General features: G+C 37.6%; 1 protein-coding gene across 3 annotated transcripts in view; it reads right to left on the reverse strand.

Moving 5' to 3' along the window:
* STRN3 (striatin 3) overlaps positions 1 to 12,423 on the reverse strand; it is a 123,572-nt gene that overhangs the window by 35,641 nt on the left and 75,508 nt on the right. For 2 of the 3 annotated variants that reach the window (XM_019488689.2, XM_059723026.1), the window contains 2 exons: positions 6,601 to 6,741; positions 1,942 to 2,075 (listed from right to left, as the gene is read on the reverse strand). In XM_019488689.2, the coding sequence (XP_019344234.2) occupies positions 1,942 to 2,075; positions 6,601 to 6,741 (275 nt within the window). The remainder of the gene's footprint in view (positions 1 to 1,941; positions 2,076 to 6,600; positions 6,742 to 12,423) is intronic. The other variant, XM_059723027.1, reaches the window with a different exon arrangement.

Genomic DNA, 12,423 nt, shown 5'->3' on the forward strand with positions numbered 1-12,423 from the left:
GTGGGGTTGACGCTGGGGCTGCCCACCTGGGGCCAAGGCGAACACGGCATTGTATTTTAGAGCATAAAACTCACTGTGGGTTAAAAACGATAGTTTATCACAAAATCAGAGCCCGCCATCTTTAAAGTGTTCACGCTTTAAATGTTATAGAAAACGGTTTTAAAAAAATGGCCTGTTGATCGATTACACTGAAACGTTAGAAAATTAAGCAGTGTGAAAACTGAATATACTATAATTTACTGTACAAACTACCAAAAAATGCTAGTTTGCTTCCTATTATCTATATTGTATTGGATTACATTTTGTATTGGATTGGAGTAAATCTTGTTACCCCAAGATCATGCTATAGTAAAACGTAAATTATAAGACAGCAGAGTTGTGTCTTAAAGATTAAGATTTAAACTGACAGTTGAAGTTAATTGCCCTAATTCTTGATGATGTTTGTTATATTAATACCATAATAAATTTTAATTTTAAAGCATTTCACAGTTCACCTTTAAAGCTAACAAATGTAGCGTGTAATGAAATAAAATAGCCTCTAATACAGTGATCCTCAACCTTTTTAGACTCGTACCACTCTTTGTTAGGCTCAAGGTATGCCTCAGAAAATGCCACTTCTTAGTTTTCCCTTCTTTTTTTTTTTTTACTATAAATAATAGACTGGTGCAATGAACACAGAAACATCACAGAAGGTCAGAATGTTTTTACCAGTATGAATTATTTGAAAAATGTAGGTTTATCTTGTGAATCATTCATAGATCCTTCGAAGGATCTCAAGGCACCCCAAGTGTTGCAACACCCTGACTGAGAATCACTGTTCTGAGATCTAAAAGTCCTGATGTATGTGTATGTGGTTCTTGCACTATCTATATTTTAGATTTTTTGAAATAATACAATAATTGATTGGCCAATATAAAAACATTAGAAATATGAACAATCCATGTTATTTGTCATTTAAGAAGCAATGTGTGCTATTAAATTCTAAAACTAGACAAAGTTAAGTGTTTAATAGCATTAATACGTTGGCAAATAATTTTTAAATAAAATGAAAAGATTTTTAAAAACAAAATAAAAAAAGATGTGACTAACAGCATTTATTATACTTTTAGACTATGGTAATGCAATAAACATTTAAGTTTTCATTTCACAAGGTGTTTAAAATGAAATTTGAGTAATCACCAATAATGGTTCCCAAAAGAAACAGTGGTACCACAATCTTAGTTTAAAAAAGATGGAACTACACACTCAAGATTACAGAAGAAGTTATAAAAACAACCAACAATTGAAAGGATCTTACTGATCCAAGCCATAAATGCAATATAATTTTAAATAGATTTCAATGTATGAAGACTTACCTGGACGTACTCCCATAATATAAACTTCACAAACCAATAACAATTTCATATAAAAATTGTTATGCATTTTTTGCAATAATATTATGCAATATGTTATGCATATTATGCATAGAATGTCATGTTATGCAATACGAGAGAAATTGAGAACACACTGGGATAATAAAATTAAAATATATCACAAATATATACTAAAATTAACACTAAAAAGTTAAGCCATCACATACTACTATATACAATTTGCACAGGTGACATTAATAAAAAAGGGGACATATAAAAGTTACTATAATGATTTATCTACACATGTTTTAGTGCTTAGTTTTGGGGATAAATCTCATCATAATATGAATATAAAACTTGTTTGTATTTTATGTGTCACAAATGTGAATTACAAGTTCTTTAATTAAAAATCTAATCATATTTCATCTTGATTTTGCAAACTGCTCTGCAAACTCATGAAGCATGCTTTCCCCCAATATAACAGCGCTCACTGCTAAATTAATCCATCTTAAAAATTTTGGAATGTTCTGAAGAATAACTATAATTAAATTAAACTGTATAAATAATTTTAAAATAAAATTGCACTTACATCATAACTATAGTCTGCATCATTTGTTACTGTCAAGTCTGCAAGGTCTCCAAGGCCCAGTACACTTAACAAAACATCATCAGAACCCATTATAAAAGACTTGCCTCCTCCAGATGGAAACGTTATTGGCTCAGCTACAAAGAACAAAACAGTTTCTTAAGTCTCAAGGAAAAAAAATCAAAACTTATAAAATGAAAAAGAAAAAAGAAACCAAAAACCAAAACTGTATTAGTCATTGCTTGAAGGCAAAGCAGTGTGTAAAAGCTGAACTCTTATTGACCAAAATTTAAACATTATAAAATTGTCTCCTGAATGGAAAAGAAAACATGAACATAATAATGAACTCACAGTAAAACTAATACTTGGGCCTCATACAGTGCTTTCCATAAGTAGATCTCAAATCGCTTTATAGAGGAGGTCACTGCTGTCCCTGCTTCACAGATAGGGAAACTGAGCCACAGGGAGGTGAAGTGACCAGGCCACTGGGAAGGCAAGGAACTTTCTCCCAAACCCCAATTCACTTGATCATGCTGCTCTCATTTCCTTCAGAGTAATTATTTCTTAAGTACAAAGTTATAAAGATGAAAATACACACCTACATGACTATCATCTTCAGCTTTTACACACCATGCAAAACTTTGCTTCTACCAGCCAGGTACACCATTTTTAAAACACAAGAACAAGTGACATTTGCAATTACTAACTTCTGCAATGGACTCTCTCAAGGTTCTGGGATTTGATAAATTTTAGAAGACATAAAACTGATATTCAAATTACCTACGTATATAGTGCTAAGCACATTATGAAACTTAACATTTTTTTAATCAGTCAGTACTAAATAAAACAAAAGTTGGGCCACTTCATTCTGGATTCATGTGCATATCACTTATGAAGAGCTCATTCACACTTCTTACTCTTCAGCATCCTCTATGCCTCCACCCTCCATTCCTCCCCCCCCCCCCCCAGTAATCTCAATTCATATGAAGTTCTTTGTTTATGCATGCTTCTGAGAAAATTTCATTTTTTATTTGCTAGTATGTTGTGCACCAGATTCATGACACCTGGTAAGGCAAAATATTTCTAATTTAATGTTTCCAATTAAAATAGAGAGAAATGCATTTATTTCTTCACTATACATTTTTTAAAATAAACAAATTAGAAGCATATAAAAATAAAAACATTTAAATTATTTGGCAATTTTTAAAATGAAATCTGTTTTGGGGCTATACTGAACAAGAACATATACAGTTTTAACAGCAACACTATCAAGTACTTAATTTGTTTTAAATTTCCAACCACTTGTTATCAACTCTTCTCTTGGAAATAAGACTTCCCACTCTAAACACACAATTCTTTTTAGTTGGCAAACACTCAAGTCAAGGCTCTCCTTCTCATAGATTGTCAATAACTTTTTCCTTCTCTGTTTTTATATCTATTTGAATTAGATTACTATCCCATGGACCACAATGAAAATGTGTTCCCTGGAGTTTCTAACAGAAAAGCAAGCAAGATCAAGTCTATTGCATAGACTTTGGGCACCTGAGCCATGTTTAGCACAGATGTGAAAAGATAGGATTTCTGACTCGCATAGCTGGTCCAGCAGAAGCCCCACATGCAGACACAAGTATACTGGCACATTTGTAGTTTTACTATAGAGCTTCTCAGGAAGTAGTTTTCCTACAGTGGTACACAGTATGCCTTTGTCAACATAAACTCCATCTACCTTGGAAGAATTTTGACAACAGAGCACACTGGTACTTCTGTGTGGCCAGTCTTTAAAAACCAGCAACTACCTTTCTAAACTACACAATGGGGGTGGTTCTCTCTTCCTCATCCCTACCCTTTTCTTTTTTTAAAGAGGTTCAGAACATAGACAAATGATGGTGATCTAGGGTTTTAATTACTTGATTATGCCCTGTTACATATAGGTAATTTTGCCAATAATTTATCAGAAACATCATGCACATGCAAATAACTATGTTTGCTGAACTATGCTCAACTATCCCATTATTCTGAAATATGCCATGCTTCCAATAAAGTCCTAAATTATTTTGTTTGCATACATGTACTAATCCCTATTCTATAATATTAGGAGTTATTCTTAACTTAGTCGCAGTTTACACTGCACCAAAGAATAGAAAAGAAAAGAAAAAAGTTTAAAAGAAAATTCAGAAGAAAGTAACTATGTACAACTGCATTCAAATCTCTCCATCTATACCAAGAGCCGCAACTTCAGAGATACCATGAAATAGCTCGGAACCACAATAGTACTCCTGATAGGCACACAAAACTGCTAAGTATGCCCTTTACTGTAGAATTCTCCTCTTCATTAATGCAAAAGTAGCATAGGCTTGCATACACGAATATTCATCAGAATGAACTATAGCCTAGCCTCACAAGGACATATAGGGGGCTTGCCCAAAATCAAAACTGTATGAAAAAAAATTGCTTTCAAATTGTCTGCAAAAGAGAGAAGACCCACAAGGCAAAATTAACTGTTAGTAGAATAGTTTCTTTCTAATTAACTGTTAGTAGAACAGTTTCTTTCTTATTCATTCCACAGAATGAAGCATGCTGTTTCACTCAATTTATGAAGCTGCAGAACACAAAATATAAGGAATCCAAGGATATAAACTTGTTTACTATGTTGCTTTGTACTACATGAATTAGACATGAATTAACTTCAAACTTTCTTTATCAAAGCATAATAATAATTTAGGTTCTACAATTTAGTTCTAGTAAGTCAAGATGGATAAGGAAAAGGAATAAGAAATATGAAGATAATATGACTCTCGTACTATGACTCTCCATAATAATACTCAAGTGTTGAAAGCACAGAAAACCAAACTGATGAACTGAAGTTAGGTTCACAGTAGTGAATACCAAGCAGTGAAAAATGGCTAAGTTAAAGAGGACACTTTTTTCCTAGAATGATTTATGGAAGTACTGAGAATGAACAACTTCCATGCATCTAAAGTGTAGTGAGGTATGAAGTAGCCTTGAAAAGTCACTCGCCCCATCGAAAGTTAATGGTAAACTATAGAACACCTTTTCTTTTCTTTTTTTTTTTTTTTTTTTAAGGCATGTAAATAGGTTTCAGTTTTGCCAGTCAAATATAACCAGATTATGGTGTTGCATTTTAGAATTAAAAGAACATGCATTGGTTTATATCGTTTGGGAATATACAGTGGAAATTAGGCATTTTGCTCTCTGGAAAAAGCAGGGTTTCTGGATAAAAATTCAATTAGACTGACAAAGATGAAATCCTCCCCCAATTTCAGGTGTGCTGTTAATTTTTTTCTAAACATTTCAGTTTTGATATTCATCTTGCAGCAGCTGCGGAGTCTTAAGTACAGCAGAAATGCACATTTCAGCCTCTGTGTGTCATCCATGTTTGCAGTGACCATTTGAAAATGGTACAGAGATGAGTTATGGGACAGAGAAGATGAAATAATGGGAGTGAGGCATCAAATGGTCAAACACCCAGAATTCCTTATAATGCTAGCAGGTGACCTAAAATACAATGAGCATGCATCAAAGTAGGGACCCTGTGTGAGTTGTGCAGGAGTCCCTGGCATTTCTACCAAAGTGCACCCAGCTTTAGTGATACAGCAGGCTGCTATGTGGACAAGAGTGGGGATATGCACAGGTGCAAGAGCCATTGTGAATGTCCTGCAACATGAGCTTCTCTCAGCTGCAGAATGCAGGCAGTCTTATACAAAATAAAACTTCTGAGTTTTCCAATGATAAACCCCAGTACCTTGTCTATTACATCCTGATGACCACCTTCTTCCTTTTTATTTTTTTAAACACATTATACAAAACCATAGTTATTCAGGGAGATAAAAGGAGACACTGGAAACTGTGACTTACAAAATATGTTGGGCAATTTTTATGTTGTTGTTAAACTTAATTTTTTTTTCTTTTTTAGGTATTTGAGATTACACCAAGACATTAGGCTACTGTGAAGGTCTGGACAACTGGAATCAGTACTAAATCTTTAAACATGTTTTACAAGAGAGATGACAGCCTTAATTTTTAACATATTTTTGGCATCAAATGAAACACAGATGTGAAATGTTGATGCATAAATTCTTGTAACCAATCTCCTCCTATTTAACCTAGCTAAAAACGTAGTTTTCCACTTAACTTCGTGGGGTATAGTGAAAACAGTCTGACTTAGATAAAGAGAGAAGAGAACATGACATAGGTACAACAGCTGAATAAAAAGTTACTACAACTATATAAGCATTAACATCAATTTGGACAACAGAAAACCAAATACATTTTCTGTGTAGCTACTTTACTACACATGAACATAGTTTTATAGTTCACCTTTCAACACAAATGGCTTATCAAACTTGAATACTCACCATTTTTTTCTACCAAGTCTTAAAAAGTTTAAGGTTGCATTACAACGGGACTCTGCAGAGAGCGACTTAAGAACTGACACTGTTGGAACTAGCACAGCTTCACGCAAGACTGATTTTAAAACACCTGAGAGGTAAACTTTTGGTTTGGATTAATTTGACATACACAAAAGATGGAGAAGTTCAAGTTGTAGTCTGGCAAAAACATGAGAAGAGTTGTAAAAAATGTTGATGTCTTACTGAAATCTGTAACAGCATTAATTTTTAGAGGGGATAGTAATTTTTGTACCTTCCTCTGCTCTTGCACCTTCATGATCAGTCATTCTAGAAGAGGGTGACCTAGATTGATTAATGATTCCTGAAGGGATGTGGGGTAGCTCATCATCGCCCAGATCAGCTATCATGTCGTGAAGTTTTGTCCTGTTGACCCCTGTAAATTAATGTCAGCAGCAAAGGTTCATTTGATTGCTACCGCTTGACTTCATAGCAGTCTATAAATCCGGTTTGCTAATTAAACAAAAATGAATACTGATGGGACTTCCTTAGAGAATATATTGATTTTTTTGTACTTCCAATATATTGTTCTTCTGGAAATTTAAAAGGCTTAAACTGAATCTAAGTTGCATGCAAGCAGTTTTAATCCACCAAATCAAAGAACGTTATTAAAAACTTGTTTGCTCTTTTGTAGAACTGCTTGATAATCTGCTGTAAGATAAAAATAAATCCAGCAATTTCAAGTCCCTATGAAAAACCAAATATGTTACATTTATAAAAAAGAAACCATTAAACAAAATGCATGTATATTAAATGCTGGTAGTATTAAACCATTTTACTAAATGACTTAATGAGAAACAAGAACAAACAAAGTTAGCTTACAAACGAGGGGAGAAGTAGTACAGGTGACTTATAACGGGGATGCAACAAACAATTAACTTTCCCTGTGTTGTTTTTTTTAATAAATGGCATTAAGTTTACCAACGTGAAAAATTAAGTCCAACTGTGGTTAGCAAGGGCCACTTCTGAAATAGTCTTATACAGGTCTAGATTTAAATGTCCAATTAAAGAAGGCTTGGTTTAAAATTGCCGTATATTCCTCTAAGTAGAGACAGTTCTAGAAAATGTGTAAGATCTTACAATATATTTCTACACTAAAAAGAGCATTCTAAAAGCTGTAACATTCATATTCAATATGAATAAACAGAAAGACTAAAAGCAGAACGTATTCTGCAAAAGTACAATTATGCAAAATTTCACTTAAAGTTATTAAGGTATCTGAAAACTGGTAAGATGCAAGGAAAAACACACCTGTCATAAATATCAGACAAAAATAAAGCAGCTTCAAAAATTCTATAAGAAAATTCCAGATAAAAGTCTTCCAAGGCTTAAAACTAGTCTATGTATCCAGAACCCTTTTTCTTTATTGAAATTGAGATTTATGTACTCAACTTGGAAGGCTTAAGTCCTATCCAAAGATCAAGCAGATAAATTACTGACTAATTTCCATACACTATCATATACTATAATACAGAAGGCAGCATCTAGAAATAAATATCCATTTTTAAACAAGAACTGCATTCAAGAACTAGATAATCAAAACAGTAACTGAGTAAATGTGACATCAGTTAAAAGTTAAGAATAAGGGCTTGGACTTATTAAGTATTTGTTGTGATAAAGGTGGATGGTTTTACAAAGATAATAGATGATTTAGGCCCTAAATTTTAAAGGAATGGACTCACTTGGAACAGTTAAAAATAGGAGAGAGAGGTGCCACTCAGGATGGCACAGCAGCTGATAAGACTCTAAGGGTGCATTCTGATGAGCACATTGGTGCAGTTTGCAGTGACTCAAACCCATTTGAGGTGCTGCAAAACACATGAGGTGCACATGTACCTGTTTGCTACACTGCTACACCAGGAGATCCTGGGGTAAAAAAAAACCAAAAAAACCACTAAAAAAAGTGGTATGGTGCATGTGGCAGCAGTATGCACCACCAGAAAGGGAGCCTGGCCAACCAGAGTAATGCTCTGACTGCTGGCCAGGCTCCAAGCAGCCAGCTCGATGCCGCCGCTGCCCCAGAAGGCACCCAGGTAAGGCTACTGGGGCCAGCACAGGTGCTGCTTCCAGCCTCCCCTACCCCATTGCGGGCAATTTCCCACACGCCAAAGCACGCATGCAAGGGCATGCCTAGGGACAAACAGCAGTGGCACAAATATGCATGCCGCTTTTGGGACAGACTCTAAGGGTACACAAAGACATTCAGAGAGGTTAGACTGCCTTAAAAATGGCCAACCAATCCAACTTAGTGCACCCAAGTGCACTATAAACTCTACAAAAGTTCAGGACAGTAAGATGCATCTAAAAATGGCAGACCTGGTGTAACCGAACTTTTATACAGTTACCAGCACAGCCCCAGGGCTGAGAAAGCCCAGCCACTGGCCGCAGCCTCAGAGCTATGCTTTTCCTACCCTCACCCTAACCTGGCACCAAGGTATCTTTGGCCCCCCAGCACCTCCTACCACCCTCAGACAACCCCTCCCAAACCCCGTAAGTCCCCCATTCTTCAAGTTCCCTGTGCTCTTTTTACCAATGTTCCCCAGTACCAGAAGCTCAGGAAGCAAGTCAGGGTAGGGAGAGGGCAGGATGGGGCAGAAGGGTTGTTAATTGATGGGTAGGGTTGGCTGGGGGAGGGGGTGCTAAAAATTGCCTCTGGCTTTCAATCCCACCCATAGACTTCACCTGCCCCTCCTGATGACCCCGTTGCCCCCTCCATTCCGACTTACCTTAGATCGAGTGGCCATTTTTAACTTGATGTAACCTCCCCTTATCCTCCTCAAATGTCTGTATGTACTTTAAGTGCTAAGTGTGCAGGAGCCTGTGTAAATGACACAAGCGAGCCAGATCTCCTCAACTTTAACTTTAGATAAAGCAAAGTTAATACTGGAGCAGTTTTACTAGGTAACACATGTACTAGTGTCAGCTCAAATCCTTCAATTTCAATTAATTCCGTCCAAGAGGAGAAGTTCAAATTGTCAGGAGATAGAGAGTTTTGTAACTATGTTAAATATAGTTGCTTTTAAAGAATTTGAAAATTGTTCTTAAACTCACCTGTACATATTCACATTCTTACTGACTTGTGAGGAATAATTCTGACAGCAAAAAGACAAGATTTTTTAAAATTAAGACCAAAGTACAGTCTTCCCTAATCCAGTACTCTTATCTCTAGTCTGACTATGGACTGGCAAGTCCCCTCTAGTGTTTATTTTCTCATCTGTTCAAAAGCAATATTGCCCAACCTCAGAGAAACCCTGTGAGCCCAAATTATTTAATATTAGAAAAGGTTTGACAATAGAAGCGACTCGGTCAGGTTTCTGTACATGCTAAACAAAGCAATAAATTCAGACTGGTCCTTAGATGGCAGTGAGAATGGACACTCTTATCTTGGCCTAATAAAATGAGGTAAAATAATCGGATCACTGCCACTATACACAACTATAAACTAAAAGCTGAAAGGTCAGTGTCTATGTAAATAGGTTCAAAGAAATGAAATACTGCTTTCCTTTAAGAAAGGCCAAGATAGAAGACAAACTGTAATACAGTAATTAATATGCAAATAAAACCACCCAAGTTCCAGGGAAGATGGTGAGAAGTAACCAAAATCTGCTAAATTTATTTACGAAAGGAAATTTTATTAGGGACTAACTACCCTCTAAATCAGGGGTGTCAAACGTATCTGGAGCCCTTGGCAAGATCCAGACTGCACAAATCCTTGTGGGTAAGATCAAGCCTATGGTCTGCTCATGGGCGGCTGCTATGGCCACTGTAATGGCGGATCAGGCAATGGGCCTTGTGGGAGCAATGAAAAACCCAGAAGAAACAGTTGGTCCAGAACCAGTGAATGGTCCATCAGCAGCAGTGGATCCAAGGGATAGGTTTTGGGCGTGGAGCAACTGTCCGAGGGTGGTGGTCACGGCAAGCCAAGCTTGCTCCTGATGATTGTGACCAACCAGGTCAAAGGACCCTGAATTCCAAGGCAGGCCATGCCCCACAACAACCAGTAGCCTGTCAGTGGCCCAGTGGGTCACACAGAGCAGCTCTGTGGGCTGAATCCAGTCTGTGGGCCATATGTTTGACACCCCTGCTCTTTGGTTTTAAAAGAGGGCAGGTGCATGCTCCATCAATTTGCTCCAAGGGTCCTACCACAAAAATGTGAAAAAGGACAAAGGAACAAATTAAGACAAAATATGTGCATAAACTTAAAATATCAAAGAAAATCCTTTGTTCCTCTGTCTCCTGAGCCTTATAACCACAGGGAACAGCCATGCCCTGTATTCCAACTCTTCGCTGTGCTCAGTCTTTTGCTTCAGCACACTGTCTCTAAATATCTAGTGCACCAGATTAGATATGTCAGGGCTGTCCAACATGAACATGTCTGGGGGCCACATGCTCCTCAGCTAGACACAGGCATGGGCAAACCAGGAGGCTGCCCAGGGCTCAGAGAGAAAGGGAGCCTGAAAATGGTAATTTTAAAATTATCATCATCATTATCTCTGGTGAAGAGGAGCCCAATACTAAAAGTTCAACCAGGGCTGCCAGGAGACTAGGTGCTGCTTGGGCCCTACCAGCAGGGTTCATGGGTCCCAAGGACTGCACCTCCCCCAACTGCTCTACACCCTCCCCATTGCACTGGGCACCCAGGAACCACCCACAGCTGCATCACACCTCCCTGTTGCACCATCTCTCCTCCCCCTCTCATTACACCACATGCCCAGGCACTCCCTGCTGCTGTTCCCTGAACCTTCCTGTTGTACAGCACCACTTAGCCACCCCTGGTTGCAGGCTCCCTTGGCAAAGAAAGCTGTGCTGTGCTGCCCTGCCCCCTAAGGCATGGGTAGGGGCAGGAAAGGGAAACCAGAGGGAGAGAGAACTTGCAGCTGGAGGAATGGTGAGGAGGGGAAACTGGATGGGAGCCTGAGGGCAACAATTTAACCCATCATGGCCCACATGCAGCCTATGGGTTGCCAGTTGTGACAGCCCTAAGTTATGTCATCCAGTCTATTCCAGAATGGTCTGTTCCCCTTTACCAGGTCAAAAAGCAGTTTTAACCAGTGGTCACCCTTCATATAGCAGATGAAGAGTTAGAGCATTCTTCTCATTGTTCCATTAATGACTCTCTTGCACTGATATTTTTTCTGATTTTCATTTTTTACATGTTCTCATCAGCTGACCACAAGTATCCATCTGCAACATCTTATTTTAAAAGCTATCTTCATCTGTCATCTTTCTCAAATGAGCTTCTCTTTTCCACATGAAGCAAGAGGGAGAACATACACTGATTTAGTTTTTATTTTTAAATCAAGGATGACTGCTTTCTCTCTCCCATATTGGCTTCAGGTCACCTTTGACACCACACATCAGCTTTATCTTCCTTTCAATATCCTTAGAACAAAGTCTTTCCAATACATTGAGATTTCTCAGATAGCCAACAGAGCACGCAATCCACCATTTTGGTGCCACCAAATGGCTGCATAGTTCTTTTCCTTTCTTTTGAAAACCATTGCTGTCTTTGTCTGCTCCACACCGAAAGGCAGCCCAAATCTGTTGATGGTATTGTGGAAGGCAACAACCTGACTCTGCAAGCCCTTATTTTGCATCCAGGAAATTTTAGATTTTTGAACTCCCTATATCTTTATGTCAAAACCTTTGGCCATGACAACTTTCCTTATCAGTAGATAGATTAGTAGATCTCTCAATTTAATCTAAAGTAGATCAAGAAGGTTCTGGGACATATCAGGTCTCTTTCTTCTGCTGACAGTCATCTTGAACCAGCCACTAACCAGAACTACCTACTTCTTTCTTTTCTTTTAACAAACTGCTATCCCTCCAGTATGAATGCCAGGGACCACCACATTCTGTCATGCCAGCCCTGTTATGCCTGTCGTGCTGTCATGATCGCTTCTTGAAGTTAATGAAGCAGCTGAAAATCTCTGTCAGACCTTTTCTGTACTTTGAGATTTAAAGAGTAATCAATAGTAAATAGAACAAGTGAAGAGCAAAGATGCGACAATGCTAAATTCATACTTTTCTTTATATGAAATACCCATTTGGAGGTACT

This window comes from Alligator mississippiensis, chromosome 2 (assembly GCF_030867095.1).
Source record: "Alligator mississippiensis isolate rAllMis1 chromosome 2, rAllMis1, whole genome shotgun sequence".
In the NCBI taxonomy this organism is placed as follows: domain Eukaryota; kingdom Metazoa; phylum Chordata; order Crocodylia; family Alligatoridae; genus Alligator; species Alligator mississippiensis.